This window comes from Ambystoma mexicanum, chromosome 4q (genome assembly GCF_040938575.1).
Source record: "Ambystoma mexicanum isolate Mex_15411 chromosome 4q, UKY_AmexF1_1, whole genome shotgun sequence".
Lineage (NCBI taxonomy): Eukaryota > Metazoa > Chordata > Amphibia > Caudata > Ambystomatidae > Ambystoma > Ambystoma mexicanum.
In genome coordinates, this window is record NC_090928.1 from 689,410,175 (window position 1) to 689,434,474 (window position 24,300).

The following is a 24,300-nucleotide window of genomic DNA, read 5'->3' on the forward strand; positions in this document are numbered from 1 at the left end:
AATCCTTCCTAATGAGAATTACTGTTTTATCTCATATTAATTTTCCGTCCCCCAGAGCTATGCCAACCTTTACACAAGAACTTACACATCTACTTAGCCCCCTAAACAAACCTAACTGCATTGCAATTCTACTTGGAGACATACATCACTGGTTGGGTAACTCTGAGGACAAGGACGCCTACGAGTTAAAAGCTATCTTAAACATTTAGATTGTGTAGTCCTTAACACAGTCAACAGTCTGGTGGCAACATCTTGGATTGGGTTGCCACCAGAAACATTATAATGGCAATTACAAACACCAGACCGTGCCTCTGCACTGATCACTACTTTGTAGAGTGTGATACAGGTCTCCCCAACAAGACTTTTAAGGTGCATAATCAGCCAAAAAGGATTGTTCGTAGAAACCTGAAAAGGATAACTCCAGTTGATTTGGAAACGTGTCTCAATCATATGATGGCTCTCACGTCAGACACGGATCTCCCTAAAATCTTGGTAGAGGTGAACAATAACGCATTAAACCATCTCTTGTATAGAGTGGCTCTTCTCAAATCCAAGATGATCAGAGATGGGGTGTGTAAACAACTATGGTACAGTTCCACTTTGGCTTGTAAAAAAAGGGAAAAAAGATAGGCTGAACGTAGATCGAGAACATCTCGATCTAAGGAAAAACGAGGAAAAATTGAAAACTTTACAAAAGACATATAACTATCTCGTTCGAGGCAAAACTAATTTTTTTCAATCAAGAAATAAAGGCTGCCAAGAATAATTCCAAACAATTATTTAAAGTTTTTATAGAAAACTTGAAAAACCCAAACTGCAGCCCTTATCCACACCACCTACCGTTGAGGACTGTAAGATGGTCCAGCAGGCCTTTGGCAAAAAAAATCAGAACTGCCCGCACACAAATGTTCGATCTCATGAAGGGTACTAGCCATACTCCAATCCTAGCCTACCCTAAAGAAAAGAACAGGTTCCTCTTTCTCCTTCAGTCATATATCGAAGGATGAAATGCTTGTGGTGCTTAAATCTATGCGCCCGTGCACTGGACAGGCAAGATCCTCTCCCCTAAACCTATATTGCAAAACCCCAATATCTTTGCCGCTTTTCTGACTTGATTTGTTAACTCATCCTTCGATCATGGCAATGTACCAGACATCATTAAATATGTAGCTGTGACACCACTGCCCAAAAAATCCTGGTTACTGCCTAAAAGATCGGATTAATCTGCGCCTTATTACGAACTTGCTCTTCTTGCTGAAGGTTATTGACAAATTAGCCACATCTCAGGTGCAACATTTGGAAAATGCTAATATCTTCCATCCCAAACAATACGGCTTCCGTGCCCACCACAGAACTGAAAGTGCCCTACTCGAGCTCCAAACACATATGCTGAACCTCATGGAACAGAGAAAACCTGGTCTGCTCATTTTGTTAGTTATCAGCCGCGTTTGATTTGGTTGAACACGGCCGTTTGCTGGCTTGCCGAACAGCCTATGGGGGGTGCTCTAGTGAGGTAATGGATTGGAATCATTCGTTTCTGAGCAATAGAAGCTCACGTGTATGCTGGTGAGAGGTCTCTTCAAGCCCAAAGCAAATTCTCTTTGGGGGTTCACAAAGCTCATGTCTCCCACCTTGTTTAATTTATATCTCAGGCCTCTGTGTCACCTCCTTACCATCTCTGATGCTCATTTTTCCAGCTATGCTTACGACACCCGGCTCATTATGGAGCAGAGTGGTGATTACGCCTCTGATTCAATCTGTTTTACGAACATCTATGATCTTGTTAAAAGATGGATGGCCCGACATTGGCTGTGTTTAAATCCAGCCAAGACCGAGCTGATGATCTTTGGGTCGACGCAAGCAAGATCGAAGCTACATCCTGAGAACTCTCATCTGTCTATTGAAAAGAACCAGATTAAAATCTTGACCAAAGCTAAGTGCATATTGATGCCTCGCTAAACTCTGATGCCCAGGTAGACTGCATCGTAGAGAACGCTCAGTACCACTTGAACGTGCAAAGGCATGTCGAACCATTTCTCTCAGAAAAATCGTGCCTCCTTGGTTAGGGCAATTATGCCACATATTGATCATTGTACTGTTCACCTGATTGGAGCAAGTAACAATAGCTTACAGAGCCTTCAAACACTACAAAATGACGCAATTTGTGTTGTTGATGTCTCAGGGAGAGTACATATTACGCAGGCTAGAAAGGGACTTCACTGGATGAGTGTGGTAGCAAGAGTACATTTCACGGCACTCTGTGGCCCACAGGTGTATTTTTGGCAACGCCTGTGTTTTTCCCAAAGACAAAATAAAACTCTACATTCCTCAGCGCCATCTTTGTTCCGTTTCAGGCGGTTTACTGCCCGTTCCCAGAGGTTTGGGCTGTTCTTTTATTGTTCTAACTACTTTACACAGGAACTCACTACAATTAGAACTACGCCTTGCAACGTTTAGGATACAACGAAAAACATTTCTATTTGATTAGCCTCCCCTGACTTGTGCCAAATGTGTGCCAGACCTGTACTGAATCATTTTGCCCTGTTTGTCCCGTATTTTCTCTTTCTTGGTCTTTGTGTATGTGTACCTCCCTGTGGGCTTTCGGCACTTAAGAAGAAAATTAAAATAAATACATTTGCTATTTACGGATTTACATGAAACGATGCTTACCTGTGAATGATGTATTATTTGGATTTTCTTTGTTTAACAATCACATCTGCTGAGAATGCTTTTTAAATACATTGGAACCAGATGACGATGAAAAGTTACTTCTGCTTTCATAGCATTGTGGTTGTGTTTTCTGTTTAGATGAATACAGGGGTTCAGTTAATCTTGGTAGCAGCGTCCTTGGCAGCTCCAGTTTTCAATTATGTGGACAGTGTATACCTCCAGGCATTATGGTGAGTAGTACCTTTTTAATAAATGGTCCCTAATATGTTACAACATTTAGTAATGTCAAGTTTTTCCCTGGATAACTACTTTGCACAAAATGGTGTGCTCCTTGCCTGAAAGGTCTACACATATTTACAGCTTGTACATATACCCAGCCTGGTGAATTAAAATTATCATTTAAGCCAACCCTTTTCAAAGATAGTAGGTTTATGGCAATGACATTCATAGATCAATAATCACTGTCATGCTCATTTGTGTCTAGCTTGTTGCCTTCCCATTATGCATGGAAATGATTGTGTGTCCCTTAATACCTACTTTTTCTCTTGTTTGTGCTATTCATTTCCTTTTGTTTGTTCACATAAGTATGGATACCAAAAACCAGGGTACATCGCAAAATATTGTGCCCTACGAGTATATGCTATATATTGGCCATTAGAATTCTTATATTTCATTTAATCTGCTTTTCAGTTTTCATTGTGTTTACAGACCCAGTTAGACACTTTGTGCTTTCCTTCCAACCCCTCTCGAACCCTCGTCGCATGTCCCCCAACCAACCATTCTCTCTGAGGATCAGTTTGTGGGTACCTTTATTAAATTCATGAAACTGAATCCCTGTAAATATTTGCTAACCTGATCAAGGAAGTCAATCTGATCCTGGTGCCCTTGCTGACCCCTTTTTTTCCTTTTTGGGTCTGGTAGATGTTAGGAAAGATTTCTCTTTACTGCACGTTTCCTTCCATGTTTATGGAACCCCTAAACATTTTGCTTTTACTTTTGAATCTGACCTGCACTTTTTGCAGTACAGTGAAGCCTTAAGCACTGGCCTTTGCTCATATGTTATGGGGAAACTGATATGTCCTTCAGGCTATTGGTACTGGGAAACAGTGTTTTCCTTAGTCCTGTTACTACTTTTGGTTACTTTTGTATCACTTGTAGTAACTTTTTATCATTGTAGCTTACACTGCAGTGCAATGGGGTGCATTTTTGATTTGCCCTAGACTAATACTTTTTGGGGAATTTCGTTTTAGCTTTACTGTGTTTACCGCATTTGGCTACTAACTGTGGCTACTGGCCAAACATGGCCGTGCCACAAGATATTTCGCATGTTCTTTTGCCATCTTGTTCTTTAGCTTTGTTCCTGGTCTCGGAGGCCACGAAAATCCTTATAAGGACATCCAATGCCCGGGAAAGCAGAAGCTTTTGGCGGGCTACTGGAGGGCTGTGTGTTTTCTGGCAGGATGCGTGCTGGGTCAGTCCGACTCCAATCCACATACTGGTTTCAGTGTGCCTCAGTGATATGCATGAAAGTTCCTGTCAGTGGTCCTGATTGGACCACTGCTGGGGTGTGTTTGGGGACTAGGCCTGCTATTGGCTAGTGGGAGTTTCAGCTCTTACCTGGCTTTAGGATAAGAGGACCCCTCCACCCGTTCTTCAGAGATCCTGGAGAAAGGAGCCAAGTATCCTGTCCAGCTGTGAGACCTGCAAAGAGACCTGGGACCCGACTGAAGGAGGCCTGGCAACCAACTTCTGCTGATGTCCTGGACGAGCCCTGTCTTGCTAGTGTTCTTTAGTCCTGCAAAGGTGCTTCGACCCTTTGAGTGGAGGAACCATCCATTCCCGATGTCTGCTCTGTGCCCTGCCAAAGACAGCCTTCGGAAGTGCCCAGCTTCATTTGTGGGCTAACGTGGGCTAATGTGCTAGCGACGTCACCGACCCACAGCTGCCACTGCAAGACTGCCTCCTGCGAAATGTCGGCGTCCTAGCACAAAGGGGACCCGAGATAGAAGGGAAAGTCTGACCGCGGCTGCTGAATCAGTTTGCATCATTGTGCATGGCATGCACCGTCCGACAACTGCTTACTGACCAGAGTCCAGTCTTGAGAGGGGTGCTGCATAGTGTTTTTCCATTCTTCGACCGAGAGTGCTTGCACCAGCAAAAGACACCAACCGGAGTGGAGCTCAAAACTGCAACCCCTGGAAATCGAGGACTGCAGATTTCGGTGGGAAAAGCAACATAGGACACCCTTCCTTTGTTCTACCAAGTCTGGGGAAGATTCGGAGTAAGGGGTTAAGTTACACAGCTTTTAACCTACCCCTATACTCCCGTTATAAGTCACTGGGCTTATGATAAACCTATTTCTTTGGATATGACATTGCTTGCCTATGCAAGACTTCTGACTGTTGGGGCTAATTTTGGGCACTAGTCTATCTTGAACCCTTCACTGGACCCCAGAGACCCTACCTGCGTTTGTTCCTGCAGCCTAAGTTCTGTGGAACTGTATCCTGAACAATAGGGCACAAGGCCCCAGGCAACTTAGGGCTGGATTATCTCAGTGGACCTTTTTGTGCATAATAATTGTCTAACCTTTCCTTTGCAGGAGTATCTGATTTGTATTATGCATTTGTTCTGGCCATAAATAAATAACTGTACTTTTATACATCATGTCTAAGTGTAATTTGTGATGCCCGTTGTGTGACCTCATTGTGAACCCTTTACAAGCTCGCCCCCTCTGAAGAACTTGGCCTTGACAGCCTCTCACTGCTACCTAAATCGGTTTGGCTACACCTTCCCAGAGTTGTTTGTGTCACAATATAGGTTGCCCTTCTATACATCTGTCCACCAGACCAGAGTATACAAAATCAGTCCTAACAGTAGATCCAGATAATGCTCTGCGCCCAGTGTTTCTCCCTGCTAGTTGAAGGCCTGCCAGCACCCAAGCATCCACCTCTTCCCAGAGCTCTGGCCTTGCTTATAGTAATGCGGATACTATCTTCAGTATTACGAACCTGACTGTTGAGACGAGTAGAAAGTGCCGCTCTGGGCTCTTTTAACATGGTAAAATCTGAGAACTGGGAGTTTTCAGAAGTCTAGAGCAAGGGCCTGTAACATGAGGCTCTCCAGATGTTTTGGACTATAACTCCTATGAGCCTTCACCATTGACTCTGCTGGCTAGGTCTAGTGGGAGTTATATGCAAAACCTCTTGCAAGCAAACATTGCAGACCCCTCGTAGTCAACCATGCATATATTGGGAGCAAAATCCCATTACTATAGCCATGTCATGCCTAATATCTCTTGTTTTAAGGAATGATCAAGAGTGTTTCAAGGATTCGAAGGCTTCTGAAATAGATGGTGTGTACATGGCATTTCAAACTCTGGACAACTATAGACCAGAATATGGATTGAGCAACTTTTTTTCCTTTGACTTCATTTCAGAACAAAGGAAAGAAGTGTGGCCACCTCCAGCATCTGCCACTGACAGACAGCAGGTTTTAAATTCATTAGGATCTTCTTGGTGGTTTTCTACATATTTGAAAATACCGCAACCCACATTCTGCCCAGCTCCCTTCGGACTCGTCTCTGGACCTTCCTTTGCAGAGTGACCAATTGCTGATTTGGGGGCTATATTGGTGATCCCCACAAAAGAGTTTTCATTCCTGCTTTTTGCAATGAATGAGAGGACGTAACCTGACTGAGCTTTTTTGTCTTACGACTTTGCAAGAGGTTTGGCATGCCATCAACTTCAAAGGCATATACTTGCTTATTTCTGAAGGGTAGCTTCATAGGGTATTCATGTGCTGTGTAGCAGTGAGAGTGCACCTCCGGTCTGAACTGTCCCCCTTATGTGTAAGCCCTGTGCCCGGTTCTTGTTAAAGTTGTGAGGACAGTAGCTTCTTATCTAAATAAGTCAAAAAATTACTTTGAATTGCTTATCGGGGATTCTGAGCTAGTCCTCACTTTTTATCTTTGTTAGTCAACTTGTCTCAATCATTTCATAAAGCAGATCATCTTAGGTGCTCTTCTGGGCTCAAAGGTTGGTTGTGCCCTTCATCTACAGAGTTCTTATTATGGCTTATTAACAAAGCTTCATACTTTAATCGTTGCCATCTGTCTTTTCTGTGTGGTTTCAGAGAGCTCTGCACCTCATGCTGCCTAACGAAGTGTAACACTTTGCATCTGGCTTCTCCGAGTAAAAAAAAAAAGATCAGAAGTTAAATCCGATGCCAGTTCTGGAATTTGTTTGATAATTATATGGTCAATGCGAGGTTTTCTATTCTTCATTTACGGATTCTATTTGCATCTTTTAACCACTGTTGCCACAGACTTCTCTGCGTCTTGCTAGGGAGCCATGTGCGGTTTACAGAGCTCTCATGACTTGTGGTCCCTAATAGTCATGCACTTGTACATAAATGTACTCTAGCTGAAGCCCATGTCTTACATTTTCTACCTCTTCCATGGGGAAGTATGATTCTTGTTCCGACAGACACCACTGAGATATTATATGGAACAATCGGGTGGCACATACTTGAATCAACACTGCCTTATTGAAATAGAAATGTGGATTTGGGGACTCCAGCTTAAGATGTCTTGCGCTGCTATCTACTTGGAAGGGATCTCAAACACTTAGCAGATTATTTGAACGGGCCGATCTGTTTCACCCATGAATGGGAAAACAGTGCAAAATTGGTACACATCTTTAGGTCATAGTGATTGCTCTGTGTATGAAATGGCAGAGAAGCAAGTGACAAAAAATACACTGGGGGACTGGGGGTGGGTAACTAGCCTGTAACTATACCCCAATATGTTCACACAATACAGAAACAGGTCTCGATTCTTGATATTTCTTTTACAATCGTGTCAGTGGGTACAAACTATGGTGTCCTCCAACCATTCTCACTAATCACTCCTGTGGTTGCTAAACCCTAGAGTGCGATGGTGTGCCGCTTATCTAGTGTTAGGGGACAGAGGAAGAGGCTTACCCTACCTATTTGGAGCATTGAAAGAGACTGCTGAATAGCAGTATTAAAAAAAACACCTGGAAGGCGTTATGCACCATTCTCCTAGATGGTATTAAGAATCATACAGGATATTCAATTATTACTTTTATTTACCCTGTTTTATGACTTAAGGACAAACATGTAAAAAAAAATAAAGCTCAAAAACAACAAGTCTCCATAGTTTGGGAGCTGTGTACACCATGTGCAATACAGTAAGGTTCCTGTCACAAGGCCTCTTGGGTATTGTGGAGGCCTGGGAACCCCCGAAATATGGCTGACTGGTTTTAGTGGTGTATATCAACATGACCACTTTCTTCAGGGCCATGGTCCCCTTCTGGGAACCGTGTAAAGTTTGAGGAGGTGCTGGCACCTGCACCCCAAATGCACAGTAATGCACCTCGCCTCAATTCCCTTGGGGCATTGCTGCCTCTTCAATTCAGGACTGTTAAGTATTTATCGAAACCTTGATTTTCAATCATCGGGTCCCGGGTGCAGTGTATGCAAGTGAGCCACGGTCCTCCCTCTGTGCACTAGGCAATTCCTGTGATTTATTTTTTTTTTCCCCATAGTTTCTTCTCAAGTTGGTGGTCAAATTCCAAACATGTACACAATGCCACATAATCCATGTGTCTCAAAGGACCCATTGACCAGACAGATCTACTGGTCTGTCATTGATTTCTTTGCTTAAATGGGTGAAACTTGTATCAGAATGAGTGCTACATGAAAACCTTCAGAGTGCAGGGGTGTACGTGTTAAGGGATGAGACATGAACAATTCTGCCAATGTCTAGTCCATGGGAGGGCTGTGTTGCAGCAGGAGCTTGCCACACATCAAGTTCAGGAGGACACTTCCACAAATCCCTTTTTCACCCATCAGCCTCCCCCAATGCATGTGATTAGCTAGCATCGTGTATCAATATCCCCCGAAGGATCGCCCCCAAACCCTTGATCTTCCTTCCCTTTTCCTTTCTCACCTCCCCCTTCCCCCACATCTCATGGTGGTTTCTGATCATTGGCTATAGCTAGATCATTCAGCAACTGGCCCCAGTCTGCCGTTACCCAGTCCCCCTCTGTCAGCCCTTGCCCCTTGCAATGTCCCCAGTTCGGCTACTCCCCATCTACGGGCATCTGCTTGCCACAGCGTTATTGATCGTCCCTGTGGATGTTTCCACGTAATGGCCATGCAGCTTTTAGGTAATATTAGTAAGAATCTCACCCTCTTGTTTCGTGATTTATGCCTCCTTCCCCCTGAAAGGATCCCCCAAATGCATATTCTCGGGTTTCATTCCAGTTTTGTCCCCAACAACCCATTCACCCCTTTAATCACCTTGACCCAATAGTTCACATTGATTCGACAATCCCATATCATATGCCAGAATACCGCTGGACCTCTACCGCACCTTGGCGATTCATCAGTTAGGGTCCTTTTTATTGCCCGCAATTTGAATCTCCTATACAGGATGCTAAATAGGACCATTTGAGATCTGGCATTCCGTGACACCTTCTGGACTTGTTCCCATATTTTTATCCATTCCTTCTTCAGTATCTGGTATCCCACATTCGCCTCCCACTTCCCCTTTACCTTCAATTCCCCCCCCCCAGGTTCCTCCTCCTGTAGGGCGTTGTAGAAGCATGGATCCCTCGTGTCCCCCATCAACCCCCTCACCCCTGGTTGCTCCATCAGTATCCGCAGTAGTGGACTTGTTTCTGGCTCCTCCGGGATTCCATCCCATATTTCCGCTACTCTCCTAACTACTGCTCCATATGCCAGGAATAGTCCCTTTTGGTAATTCAAACTTCACGCACCATTCTGAGAACGTCAGCAGCTTCCCTCCCTCAAACAGGTCTCCCACCACCCCACATACCTTCTCCTGGCGCCTCTGTATCCCTGCCCTCCCTATCGCTTCCCTCGGCTTCCGGTCTACCCCCCCATGGTAGGTTCCCCCATAAGGCCCCCCCCCAGGTACCATCTTCCGAACATATTTTCTCCATGTCTCTCTGACTGCCTCAAACATGATTGTAGTCCCCTTATTCCCGATCGCGTTCCATAACGGTTCAACCACTTTTCGATATGCCACACCAGCCCCTCCAGGCCCCCCCCTCCCCCCCACCCTGGCTATCCACATTCCGAGACCATTTGCAACTGAGCTGCTACGAAATATTTCTCAGTCTGGCAGGCCAAGTCCGCCTTCTGCCCTCGGTCTCAGCAATATCGCTAAGGAACCCTTCTCCTCCCTGTGTTCCACAATAGCTCCCCCACCCTACTATCCGTCATTTAAAAAAAAAAGTTTTAGCTACATACAGTATATTGGTAAAGAAATATATCAATCTTGGGAGGATCACCATTTTGCATATTGCCACTCTTCCCATTAGGGAGAGAGGGAAGTCCTTCCAAAACTGCACCGATTCTCTTATGCTCGATAGCTGCCTCCCTGGATTGTGTACGAAAGTTTCTTCCATCTCATGGAATATCCGTATGCCCAAATATTTGAATGACTCAGTCTCCCATTTTATCCCCACGGCTGGTAGATCCCATGCCTGACACGTAACCCTCCCAAGGGGAATAATAATGGCTTAGCCTTATTGATTCGAAAGCCTGACATTTGCTGAAAATGATTTAACCCCTCCAGCAGCATCGGGAGATTCTCCTGTGGGTTATTCACATACAGCAGTAAATAATCAGCATATAGTGATACTATATGCCTCACCCCTCCCGCTTCGATTCCCCGCTTCTATCATCTCCTGTCGTAAAAACCCTGCCAACGGCTCCAGGGCTAAAGCGAATAGTATTGGGGACCACCCCCTGCCTTGTCTCTCTACTTAGTTACCATCTCCCCATGACCCAGTTATTGGTCCTTACCATCGCTACCGGTTTGTTATAAAGCAGACCCAGCCATTTACAAATATTTTCCCCAAACCCGAACTCTCGGAATAGCCACCTCCACTCCAGCGACTCAAATGCCTTCATGGCATCAAAGGAGGCAATCACTATGTCCTCCTTCTGGGATTTGATATGATCCATCACGTGATGGAGGCAACTGATATTGCCTGTCATATTCCTCCCTCCAATAAACCCACATTAGTCGGGGTGTACCAGTTCGGAACTACTCTCGCCATCATGTTTTCCATGATTTTCCCCAGGATCTTCTCATCAATATTCAATAAGGCAATGGAACTATACGACATGCAATCCAGTGGATCTTTCCCTTTCTTCATTGTTATGATGGCTTCCCTTATGGACTCTGGGAGGTCCTCCTTCTCAAAAGCCTCGTCATACACCACCTTGAGCCATGGTCTAGAAGATCTATATATTCAGAATAGAATTCTATAGGAAACCCATCACTACCGGGTGCCGTCCCTTTCCTAATGGATCGTACCGCCCACTGGATATCCCCCTCCTCTATAGGAGCCTCCAGTTCTTCCCTCATATCCGCCCCTAGTTTTGGTAGCCAAATCATGTCCAACAACTCATCCACGTCCTCTTCCACATATCTCCCTTTGCTTATGTACAATTACCTATAGAATTCCGTGAACGCCCTGTTAATCCGGTCCTGGATACCCACTGCTTCCCCCGATTTGGTCCTAATTTGAGTTATAACACGCCTTGAGTTTTCCCTATTTATCAGCCAGGCCAGAAGGTTCCCCGCCTTATCCCCCTCTCTGCGTAACCGAACGTCCCATCTACTGTTGTCAAAGTGTGCCAGATCTGCTAGGGTCTTGAGCCAATCTGTCACCCGCCAGATTTCCCCTTGTGGCCTCCCTGTCCAATTCCGCCACCTGTTCCTCTGTCTGCCGTAGCGTTTCCTGCAATCTCTTCCTCATTCCCACCGTCATTGAAAGGCAGACCTCTGTTATGTTTGCCTTGAAGGCATCCCAGAGCACCCCTACTGATGTCACTGACCTCACATTTAAATCGAGTAGCTTTCAATTCCCTTCCGTATCTCGTTCTTAAAGGCTCCATCTTCCAACGCCTCTCTCTGCATACGCCATACACGTCGTGGGGGGGTTCCCTACCCCTTCCCATTAGATTAACCACCAGGGGGGATTGATCCGACAGAGTCCGCCCCAAATATTCTGTTTCTTCAAATTGCTGACTATATTCCCTCCCTGTCGATGGATAATCCAAGCACGAGAACGACCCATGTGCTTCCGAGTAGTACGAGAACCCGCTCTCTTCCCCATGCCTTTCTCTCCATATTTTCACCAGGTCTAACTCCTCCATTACCCCTGTGAAGTGACGCTGTCATTTGTTTTTTGCCAGGCCCTGCTACCCCTGTCTGATCCAGGTGTGTATCCAGATGACAATTAAAATCCCCCCCACCCCAATATGATCATTTCATCTCTGAATGCTCGTATCATATGTAACACTGAGGGGAAGTATTCCTTATCAATATCTTGTGCGTATGAGTTCACTAGACATATTGAGCGCTCCTCCCACTTCGCCAACATGACCACGTCCCCCCCACCTCGTCTTTCAGCACCCTTTCCACCTCCAGTGGCACCCCTGTCGCCACCTAGATCAGTACTCCCCTTGCCTGTGATAGTAAGACGTGCCCACCGCCTGTCCACCCCATTGTCTCACCAATGCCACTAGGTCCGCCTTACCCAGGTGCGTCTCCTGTATCAGGGCCACCTGTATCCCCTGTCTTTTTAGACACTCTCCCACTCTTTGTTTCTTTTCTCGTCCTCAGCCCCCAAACATTCTATGTCCCGATTTTCTAACCTCTGGCCTCCACCATTGCTACTGGTTAAGTTTTATATCTTGCCCCGGCCCTCCAGCGTCCCCTACCCACAGTGTCCTCTTTCTATCCCTGCCCATACTCCCTCTGACAATTCCACCATCCCTTTTCATGCCGATATTCCTCTTCTTCCTTCCTGCCCCTTAACTGTACCCCAGATATTAACCATCCCCAACTTGGTTCCCCCCGCCCAGATCCCCCCAAGCACCCACCACCCCATCCCCCTCCCTCTATCCTCCTCCAGCTTGCCATATTCCCCCCCCCGCCAATCCCTAAACTGGTCTCTTGGCTGTCCCCTACCTGGGTAGGGCCCCCGCAGCAAACTGGACCCCTTGACTGGCATACCCCACCTCTTCCCCTCTCCTTGTGCGTTAGCAGCCAGTGGCATCATCTATGGAGGGAGGGGGATTCCACGTTGCCCCTGCTCCCACCTGCCTGTTCCAAATCTCCCCCTCCTCCTTACCCTGATATTTTCACATCTGTATTAAATCCCTGGCTTGCAATCATGGCCACCACTGGGCTATCGCCAATCCCCTGCTCAAGTGTGTGCCCCCCCACCCCCTCAACCCTTTTTCATTTTGTGACTCCCCTCCATGTGGTGAGGCATCTAGCCAGTCCCACACCTTTTTTGGGGATATAAACTGCCATGACTTCACGCAAAGTCTCCCGCCCCCCGATATGACTTTCATTTTGGCTTGGAAAAACATCATATACTTTAAATTCAGTTCTCGGAGTTGACGTCCCACTGCATCATAGTTCTTCTCTGCCGTTTCACTTCCAGAGTGCAATCCGGAAAGATGTGCAGTTTCGAGTTCCCAATTTCGTAGAATTGCACCTTGCGGGCCTCCTGTAGTATAGCGTCCCAGTCCCGAAAGCTCCTGATCTTTGCCACTATTACTCTTGGCGGGCCACTCGGCGGCGGAGCACTACCCGGCACCCTGTGAGCTCTCTCAACTGTGAAAAATGCAGACCGTACTTTTATCCCTAGCACCTTCAAGACCAGGTTTTCCACAAACTGCTCTGCACTGGGTCCTTCTTCCCTTCCCGACCAGCCGATTGTTGCAGCATCTAGAGCGGCCCTCTGTGTCCTCTGCTCTAGCCCCCAAGGTCCTGGTCACCCCCACCAGGCCTGCCACCTGGTTTTTGAGGTGTTGGATATCATCCTCCACAGTGCTAACCCTTTGTTCCACTTCTGTGACCCGTTCACACATGTTGCAGAGGTCAGCTCTTACTAAAGATACATCCACGCCTACCTCCTTAATGCTTCCTTCAAGAGAGGCCCTGGTACCCTGGATCGTCTCCAGGTTCACCCCACCTCCTCCACCTTGTGTCGCTCCTTACTCCGTGGGCCGGTTCGGTCCCTCCTGTTATTGCATCTTGCCCTTTGCCTCTGTGTATTTCTCCATCCTCTGTTGTCCTTTAACCATACTGGCCACGTTCCCCTTCAGTTCTGCTCTTGAAATTATGCTTCCGGCCCCCTCATAGGTGCAGGGGTCCTTCCTCAGCTGTGTATCTCTGCTCCCCCTATATTCGACATGATACCTCCACTTAGATGTGGCTCCCAATTATTTTATTTGGTGTCCCGAGGGTTATTGTGGTATGTCACTCCTTCTTGCCACATGGATTACTCCAGACCACCTGATCAGTCCAACCGGCGCTGCCCCTCCTGTAACAGCAGTGAGCTGTTGGTCCCATCTTCCATTCCTTGTCTGGGCTTCAGTGTTTGGTCCTGCACTCCTTACCCCTCCCCCACCCCTCTTTGCTCTGCCCAATACCAGGGGGGGACAGGGTGTGATCTGTTAGCTGGTCCCAGGACTCGGGGGTATAGTCCGCTCCCCCCTCTCACCTATTTTCCTTCCCGGGACACTTGACTAATCTTAAAGGCTGGCTATATGTAGTGATTAGACTGCAGGCAGTGCCGCCATTATATAGAATGTGGACATCAGTGTTACACATTTAGTAAACTCAGACCTGTGAGGAAAGCTGTGTCGCAGTAAGAAAGCAGCTGAAGATCGAGGAAAGGACTGAAATAGCTGTCTGGCCTGGTGTCAAAGGATGGAGCAGCCAAGAACCAGTTATCTATCCTTGAAGAACAGTGAATGTGAGAAGCTGAACCAGCCCTTGTTAAGGTGCAAGAAAGAACACGATTAGTCCCAAGTTTATTAATTCAAGACAATTAAATTCTGCGAAACGGTCCGCCATACTGTCTCCTGTCACATGAGTCAAGGATGGAAATAGGAGTTTGGTGTGCAGACCTGAACTGCGATAAGTGTGCCTATACTCCCTTTTAATCTCAGGAGCAGTGATACTTTGCAAGGACAAGTTCAAAGGCAATCTGAATGGCAGATGGCTGGCATGAACGATGAGAGATGTTGGGCTAATTGGGTGGGGAGGCACGGTCAAGTCCACCCATTGCCACCTGGGGTACTAGTTTACGTGCTGCTAGTGAGCCGAATGTTCGAAAAGGGTACAAGCATGCCAACCAATAATAGAGGGCCATATAGCAAAGGGCCTTCTAGTTTGATAGCCAATGGTGTACCGTGTATCTAGTAACTGATGAAGTTGACTTGCAATAGGGGTGGGCATAAGTTGTCCACCTGACTGAAGAGACCCAATTACAACCCGATCCCTTAAAGAAAGTATACTTAGAGGTTCACCTTAAGCCAATTACAAACCCTGTAGGTTTTCTTAGTTTGCCACATAGTATGACGTCACGGATGACAGGTTTTTGCTATAAAAGACTTTTTATGAAATGTGTTGCGATAATGCTGTGCGACGTCTGTTGATGTCCGTTGTAACTCCTTGTTTTAGACGATTTAAATAAAAGTCGGGGGAGACTTTTTGCCAACTTCCTGAGTGATTCTGCATCCCATCCTGAGTATTGTGTGTTACTGATTTAAAGGGCCCCCTAAGGGTCCAGATAATATTAGCATTGTCAAACCTGTGCTTAGCTACATTCCTCTTGTATTCTAGTTTTATCCTGGTAGTCCCGTAGGAATTTTGCCAACCCTTCTGTTTGTTGCAAATAAAACAAGACTGAACCCTGGCTTTCTGTGTTTCAAGACTTCTTTTGTTCCTGTCACTATGTGACATAGCAAAAACACAGAAATCTACTGGCAGCAAACAGATTCACCAGTGTTGGTACACACAATGTGGGTGAAGGGAAGCCAGTGTCATGAATGCTGTAATCACGCCAAAGTGAAATGATAGCTACGTTGTTCTGCTGTCACACATAGATGTGATCATTCAACTGACCAAATGATGCTCTATTCAAGGAAGTAGTGTAAGAGCAAGTGGCTTAGATTTTGTCAGTGGCTCCTTGAAAAAGGATTCCTTTTTTCCTTTTCGACCCTTCTTGTACAACGTTTTGTCCCCACTATTCCATCAGCCTGGTTTGCAAAAGTGTGGCTCACTTGATGGACATATCTGCCCACAAAAGCACACCAGGAGGGTGATCTTGCAGAACAATGGTGGTCTGTCACTTTTAGGGTGCCAGTTTCCTTCATTAGGTATTAAAATCACCTAATCTTATTTTTACTTATGCTCTGATTGCAGGCACCAATGAAAAACAGAAATCGATTTGTTCAGTAGCTATTGCTATCTCAAAAAATGTTTTTACCCTGTTTTGTTATTGCTCATCAAAATAGCTGCATGATGTGTGCATGTTAATTTTTCTACACTTTGATTTTTTTTCACAGGTGCATCACGGCTTTCACCACAGCTGCATCTGCGTACAGTTATTACCACTATGGGCGAGAAACTGTGAACATTTTAAATAAGTGAACATTTGGTGCAGACTATTGTGTCCCATCAGTGGTGGTAGTATCGGAAAAAGATTGCCTACGCTCACAATTAAAATAAACCAATGGTGGAAGGCGTTCAATCCTTTTGGAACTATGGATGCTAAACAATATTGGCATTAATCAATTTGATCATGCTCTGTAGATAAAATGATTTTTCAATGTTTTTTGGAACATTTCAATAAAGATGATTGGTATTTTTATAATGCATTTGACATTTGCCATATTATAAATCATGAGCTCTTCAAATAAGGTAGTGGCAACATGATGCACTTAATGCTAAGACTTTCATAAAATTCTGCTACTTTGAATTAGTCAAATATTACCAAATAGAGCATTTTATCATCCCCGGCTTCTATTGATTAAGTAATGGACCATAAACCATGCCAGTCTGAAGCATTCATCAGTACGGGTCCTTTTCTCTGGGCTATATAAAATCAGTCAAGGGGATGCTTTGGGTGGGGGAGACCATTTTCTAAGAATTATGATATAGGTTTGTAGTTGTGAAGCTACATAAATCTATGTGAACACAGTATCTGCAGATATTCTGGACTAGATTTGTGTTTTCAAAGATTTAAGCATGTACTTTAATGATTGTAGTTATATTTATAGGTATTGATTGTTGAACATCAAACTTTTAAGATTGTTTGCATACTGTAATGTGACGTATACATTCAAATATCTGCTTAAGTTGGACAGATTTTATTTGTCACAAGTGTGATCTGGATTTCTGGTGTTCTACGCTCAAGCAAGTAATTATAATTTGCTAAATTATAATAATTTAGCATTTATATAGCGCTACGAACCCTCAGGTATCTGAGCGCTGCTTATTACCCACAGTGTGTGGCGCTCATTTATCGACCTCGGAAGGATTAAAGGCTGAGTTTGGCCCTGCCGGGATTCGAACCTGCGTCGGCAGGCTCTGCACAGATGTTAAAGCAAGCGCTCTACTCGCTGTGCTATCGGACCGACAAGTGGGTTGCTTTCTGCTTCTTGTTCTGCCTGAAGTGTTCGGTTTGCTCTGGCCTACTTGGGGAACCTTCTGTCCAGGTTACAGGATTTAGTGAATGTTGCCCTCTTTCTGACAAAGCTCACTGTTGCCATTGTTGATGCAGCTCAAGGCACGTCTTTCACATTGTTCACTAGTTCTACAGGTTCTATGTTTGGCAACTACCACCACAAGTTCCAGGATGCAGTGCAAGGGTTTGCTCTCTTCATGTTTGATGTGGCCTTTTTGCAAGCCTTCCATCCAGGTTTGAGATTGTTTTTTTTTGCCTTGCAATGTTGACTGATACTGTTGTCTGCTTGGGAACGATTGCCACAAGTTCTGGGATCCACTGCAATAATTTCTGTTCTCTCTCTTTCTCTCTCTCTTTCTCTTTCTCTCTCTCTTTCTCTCTCTCTTTCTCTCTCTCTTTCTCTCTCTCTTTCTCTCTCTCTCTCTTTCTCTCTCTCTCTTTTTCCCTCCCGGGCTCATGGGATCAGGACATGTTGTTTCTCTCAAAATGTCCACTTTAGCCCTCTTGAATGGTTAACCCAAGTTACTGGCTCCATTGCAGGGTTTCTTTGCCTCTCTCCCCTAGTGTTAATTTGCATCGGTTTGTACTCTGGTTCTGTGACCCTCTTACAAATTCAGTCGCCCTTGCTGCACGAGTCACCTCCTGATCTCCTTTCCCTCTGCTTTAATTTCCCAACTCTGCCTTCCCTTTTTTTTAAAAAAAAAATGTTTATTTTAAACAGGCAGGTTTATAACAATACACAGTTCAATCATACATGACATGCATCATGGGAGCTGTACGGATTGTTGCCCTCTCCACCCTCCCTCTGGTTGTTAAGTTCTCTCTTTCTGCCCCTACGGGAGGTCCCCATCGTTCAAGGTTCTCCGAGCCAATTGGGGCTTGTATGTCAGTGCTGGAAAGTCACGGTCAAAGTCCAAGACCGGGCCCCAAATGTTTTGAAAGCGGTGAAGGAGAGCCCTAGCTGCCATCACCTTTTTCTGCGATTAGCACATCCCAGACTTTCACCCACCAGAAGGGCATAAGAGGGCCCTCGACATTTTTCCATGTGCAGGCTACCATGATTCTGCCCGCCAGTAGCCATTGAGATAGCAGTTTGGCTTTGGGTCCAGATCTTGGGTAGATTCCGGGAATTGGAACTCAGAATGGCTTCGGGGTCTAGGGGCAGACTTGTCTGAGTAATGTGTGCAATAGTCACCAGGCACTGTTTCCAGAAGGTTTGGGCTTTAGGGCAGGACCACCACATATGAAAGAAGGACCCTATTTGGCCACATTGTCTCCAGCATTTCGGGTTGAGCGTGGGATTCATGTGGTGGAGTCTTAGGGGAGGGTAGTACCAACGCAGGAGGATCTTATATGCACATTCTCTATTTGTGATGCATGCTGAGGAAGAGTGGGCCCGGGACCAGATGTCTACCCATAATTGGTCCTCTATGGGGTGGGCCAGGTCTGCTTCCCATTGGGCCATGTACCGGGTCTTGGAGGTTAGGAAGTCCTTTTAGAGACGTTTATATGGAGTAGAAATGTTCCCTCGGGCCGGGAGCTCTTTAGAGTTAATTAAATAGCTGTGGGGGGGCGGGTGGCTGCTTGGCGAGTCTGTGGGTGGGAGCACCAGTGACGCAGCTGGATGTATGTAAATCTGTCCTTTTCCTGAAGCTGGAAGATTTCTTTACATCGTTCAAAGGTGTAGGGATGTCCTCCTTCAAAGAGTTGTCCTAGGGTCTGCAGACCTCCCGCAATCCAGGCTTTGAAGTTCCAGGTGGACAACCCGGGCGAGAAGGTTGGGTTCAAAAACACCGGGGAGGAGGGGCCGAGTCCCACCGGGATCCCCTTTTGCTTTAGCGCTTTATCCCAGACAGAGATGGTGTATTTGGTGGTCGCCAGTACCTCCCGCCACCGCCGCCGCTCTGGTGGTCGCACGTGTGGCAGGAAGCGCAACAGAAGAGGTAGTTGTGCCTGTTTGAGGTCTACCCACCTGGGGTGATTAGTAAGCGTTTGCCATGACTGGATGCAAGCCAGTTGAGCCGCCATCTGGTATTTCTGTAGGTCCGGGACCCCGAGGCCGCTGAGCTTTGCATTACCTAGCATCGTGGTTTTAGGGACTCTAGCTTTTTTCCCCCCTCCAAATGAACTGGAGTATTTTCCTCTGTATGTTTCGAAGGGCCGGTGCTGGAATTGGTACTGGGAGTGATGAGCAAGCGTACAGTAATCTCGGTAGCAGGTTCATTTTACAAGCCATGATTCGGCCCATTAATGAGATTTCTTGTGTCGCCCAGCGTTTTAAGTCGGCTTCCAGTTCTGTGAATAGGTAGATAATTCTTTTAGTCTTCCATTGGATTGGACATAGTGGGGTTAGGGCTTCCCGCTCCTCCAGGGTCAATCCCACTCCCATTGCTGCTGATTTCTGGGAGTTAATGGCAAATCCCGTGACCTTTCCATAGTTCTCTATCTCAGCCAAGGCCTGAGGGAGAGAGGAGCGAGGCTCCGTGATGGTCAGTAGAACATCGTCCGCATAGAGGGCTAGTTTGTGGTGCGAGGTGCCCGTCTGAAGGCCCCTGATCGCGGAGTTCAGTCTGATCCGTTGGGCGAATGGTTCCATAAACAGCGCGAAGAGGAGCGGTGACAGTGGGCACCCTTGCCTGGTTTCACAGGTCAAGATGATGGGGGTGGAGAGGGTGCCGTTCATTCTGAGAAGGGTTTTAGGCGCCTTGTAATTAGCTAGAGTCATAGTGCAAAATTCCGGGCCAAACCCAAAGGCTTAGAGGGTGAGCCTCATAAAGGCCCAGTCTACTTTGTCAAATGCTTTGATTGCATCCAGTGCCAAGAGCACTAATTCTTGGGTGTTTCGGGAGGCAAGCTCTACCAGGTCTAGGGCTCTACGAATGTTATCAGCTGTGGACCAGTGTTTGAGAAAACCACTCTGGTCTGCGTGGATTATTTCCTGCAGGATCTGGGATAGGCGTGTTGCTAGAATTTTAGAGTAGATGTTGGCATCTATATTAAGTAGGGCTATCGGTCTATATGATGCTGGGTTTCTCGGATCGCCTCCGGGTTTAGGCAGCAAGACCGTAATTGACTCTTGCATGTAAGGGGTTATGGCGCCTGGGGTTCTAAATGAATTGAACAACTGTATTAGGGGTGCTAATAGTTGAGGCTTAAAAATCTTTTAGAACCTAGTCGAGTAGCCGTCCGGGCCAGGGGCCCAGGATTTAAGAGCTTTTATTGCCACATCCACTTCCTCCCTGGTGATTGGTGCTTCCAAAGAGTCACGGGCTGCATTTTTTAGTTGGGGGAGCACTGCCTTCCGCAGGTATTTTTTCTGTTCCTCTATGTCCCGTGCTGGGGCGGTCATCACCTGGGTCAGGTGGGCTATTGCAAGACATTGTTTCTCTTGGTTAGTGTATTGGATTTTACCATGTTGGTCCCGCAAACCAACGATCGTGTTGTTCCTTTTGGCCTTGGCAAGTTTGGCCACCAGCAATTTGTTCGACTTGTTATTCTTAGCGTAATAAAACTGTTTAGCCTTTGCCATTTGATGAGCAGTGTGTTCGGCGTAATGGGCCTCAATCTTCTTTTGTGCTACACGGATAGCTCGTTGAGTTTTTGGGGTCCAACCTTTCTCCTTGTGGATCTTCTCTGCCCTTTCGAGTTCCTCTTCAAGGCTCAGGCGGGTTTGTCGTCTGTTCCTATGGAAGGCCATCCCTTGGGCAATCTGTTCCCCACGTACCACTGCCTTCATTGCGTCCCAGTTGTTGGCGGAAGAGGTGTCTTCACTGGGGTTTTCCTTAAAGAAGTTGTTGATTGTAGTTGCGATAGCATCTCTAAGGGGCATCTCGTTGAGTATTGGGTCATATAATGTCCACCTGCGTTGTTGGGGATCAAATGGCTCATGTGCTCGGATTTCTAGGGTCACCGGGGCGTGCTCGGACACGATTCCCGAGCCTATAGTAACATCGTTGGTGAATGTAAAAATGTGCGTGGATATTAGGAGAAGGTCTATTCTGGAAAATGTTCTGTGAACATAGGAATAAAAGGAGAAGTCCTTTTCGGAGGGGTGGAGTACCCTCCATGTGTCTACCACTTCTAGAGTCCTGAATAATTGCAGGAGAGCCAGTGCTATGGCGAGATCGCCAGCGGAGGGTGGATGCGATTTGTCTTTCGCAGGGTCTGGGACCCCATTAAAGTCGCCACCGATTACTGTCTGGCCCTCTAGGAAAGGGGAGAGAGTTGCACTCAACGACTCATAGAAGGGTGCCTGACCTGTGTTTGACGCATATACTGAAGCTATGGAGTACAATTGTCCCAACAGTAAGCACTTCACGGCTGTGAAGCACCCTTCCTGGCAGTGTAGGAAGACATATTTGAGGGTTTAGCTCTTTCATGAAGAGGATTGCCGTGCCACCTCTCTTAGAGTTCCCTGATGCGAGGAGTTGTTTTGGGAAGTGTTGGGAGCGTAGGCATCCAAAGTCTGCCGGTAGAAGGTGCGTTTCCAGTAACATAACTACTGCAGCGTTGTCATCTTGAAGTTTTTGCAGGATTGACTTGCGTTTGGCTGGTGAGTTCAGCCCTTTAACATTCAGGGAAAGAAACCTCAGGGCCTGATGTTCCGGGACAGGATCTGACATCGCTGGTGGGCTCTGAGGGGGGTGGGAGATGTAGGGGGATCAGTCAGCATGTCGTAAGGTGTGTGGCCATTCATTAACCTGCCTTTGAGATTTTTGCTCAGACCTCCAACGGGAGGACCAAGATTTTACTGGGGGGTGGACCTTTTATGGGCCCAGGACCCCCTGCCCCCATGGCTAACAGGGCCACGGAACAGTGTGTAGCCAACATGGATAAAACCATAAGTAGTCTTAGTGGGTTGTTCCAAGGCCTCATAGGTGGATTGTGCCTTGGGACTGGCCATGGGCCGTGGGGTAAGGCACGCCGCTCCGGTGATTAGGGATCATCTGTGCTCATGTAGGTGATGGATGTCTCTGGGGAGCCGGACTTAAGGCGTGGGGTCTCGGTGTGCCGATGGCTCCATCGCGGAACTGTACGTAACTATTTCCTTGCTCTGAATCTCGGGACCTTTGACCATGAGCTTTGTTTAGATTGAGGGGGAGGCCGTAGGGTCCCAGTCTGCTGCCGCTGCAGTGATTGGTGGGAGCGAGGGTCCAGGAGAGTCTGGGTGCATAATCTTTTCAGCGTCTTCTAAGTGGCTAATTCTTCTCAATGTGCCCTTGTGGGAGAATTGTAAGGCCATGGGAAAAAGCCACCTGTAGCGGATTTGTTGGTCCTGAAGAGAAATGGTTAGCGGACGGAGGGCTCGTCTCTTCTGGAGGGTAAGAAGAGATAAGTGTTGATAAATTTTGAGGGGGGCGCCTTGGAAGGTGATTTCGTCCTTGGAGCGGCCAATTGCTGAGATGGCTTCCTTCGTGGTAAAGAAATGTACCCTGGTGATAACGTCTGGTGGGGTATCTGGCTCCACTCCGCGGCAGGGAAGCAGCCTGTGAGTGCGGTCTAGAAGAAGTTGTGACTTCTCCAGTTGTGGGAGGAGAGACTGAAAAAAGTCGCCCACATATTCTGCCAAATTTTTGTCTGGGACTGAGGCTGGGATTCCCTGAATCCGGAGGTTATTGCGCCGGGCCCTATTTTCCAAGACCTCCTGCTTGTATTCTAGGATTTCGCACTTGTCCTGAAGGAGTCTAATTGAGCGTTGGACCTCCATTAGTGCAGAATTATGGTCTTGGGTGCGATCCTCAACTTCTCCCAGTCTCTGCTCCACCTCTGAGACCCTTTTGTCAGTGTTTTCTAGCTTTGTGGTAAGTTCTACCACAGAGGACCGGAATTCTGATTTAATGTCGGCCATAAATTCACGGATATCCTCTTTGGTCGCCAGAGGACCCCTGTTGTCCAGGGATTCCCGTGAGGAGGAGGGGTGGGGGTCGCGTTTCTTCGATTTGTCTGATGACATTAATATTGTCGCTATGTCCGAGGTCTTGGTGGATTTCGGTTGCTTGGTCATTGCGTCGTTTGTAGTCGGTGGATTGGAGGTCACAGGGCACTTTGTATCTTTAATGGCAGGTTGCTTTGGAGGCCGCCCAGGGCCTTTCAGGGCCTTTCAAGAGAGTACGGGTGGTAAGCTTGTCTACGAAGCGCAGGGCTGTGGGCTGAGGCACCGCCAGGAAGAGTCCGGGGAGGGGGAAAAGGGGTCAAGAGTCGCACATGCAGGCCGGGGCTTACCTCTGGCTCAATTTATGGTCCCTCTGGGAAGGTACAGTCTCCAGGCTAGGCGCTGATTGTGCCACCAATGAAATGGCGAAGCGTGGTGTTCATTAGGGACTCCGTGAAGGAAGTTCCTGCTGCCAACTATTGCACAAGGGTGAGTCTCCTGCCCCTAGGCCTTCAAGCCTATCCTTGGCACCCTTCGCCGGGATAGGGGTTCCTGCGTTGTCGGGGGTCGTGCCACCTCAGAGGACTGCCTGTGTATGTCTCCAGACTGCTGAATTGGGCACTCCAGGAGGCCAAAGGAGAGCTGCCAACGTGGCCGGCGAGGGTCTTTATATGCTGGGGGGGGTTGCCTTTCATTCAGGAGGTGTGCAGCTGTGGTATGATGAAGAAGGGAAGAAAGAGCGGCTGTGTGGTCCGATGTGTGTGAGGAACAGCTCCCGCGCCTCCCAGGTTCGCCTGGTAGGCCCCTACTTCAGTGCGCTCTGCCTGCAGGAGCGAGGAGCACCTCAGCCGGCAGAGCGGGGGCACGGGCCGAATGGCCTGGATTAGGACGGCCTGCTGTTGCTGGCTGCTTCAGCGTCTGCGGGGGGGGACAGAGCGGGGGCCAGGTGGAGCCCACAAGGGTGTCCCCGATTGGGAAATAGGCGGCGGAGGGAGAGCGCCTGCTCTGCGTCATGCTCCACGTCTTCAGGCAGGCGCAGCAGCAGTCCGGAGAAGGATGATTATAAGGGGAGTTGAGGCTGGCTGGGCGGCGCAGGGGCTCTGAGGCTTCGCTGCTGTCAGGCAGGGAAGGGAGGGACCTGGAGAGCAGACCCGAGGAGGTGCCGGGTGTCGTGGGTAGGTGGGCACTAAGTGCCGCCGAAGA

General features: G+C 47.3%; 1 protein-coding gene across 2 annotated transcripts in view; it reads left to right on the plus strand.

The window, feature by feature from the left end:
* CRLS1 (cardiolipin synthase 1) overlaps window positions 1-16,412 on the plus strand; it is a 293,521-nt gene extending 277,109 nt beyond the window's left edge. For both annotated transcript variants that reach the window (XM_069608273.1, XM_069608274.1), the window contains 2 exons: window positions 2,809-2,900; window positions 16,105-16,412. In XM_069608273.1, the coding sequence (XP_069464374.1) occupies window positions 2,809-2,900; window positions 16,105-16,189 (177 nt within the window). In that variant the 3' untranslated portion in view covers window positions 16,190-16,412. The remainder of the gene's footprint in view (window positions 1-2,808; window positions 2,901-16,104) is intronic.
* Window positions 16,413-24,300: the final 7,888 nt, after the last annotated feature.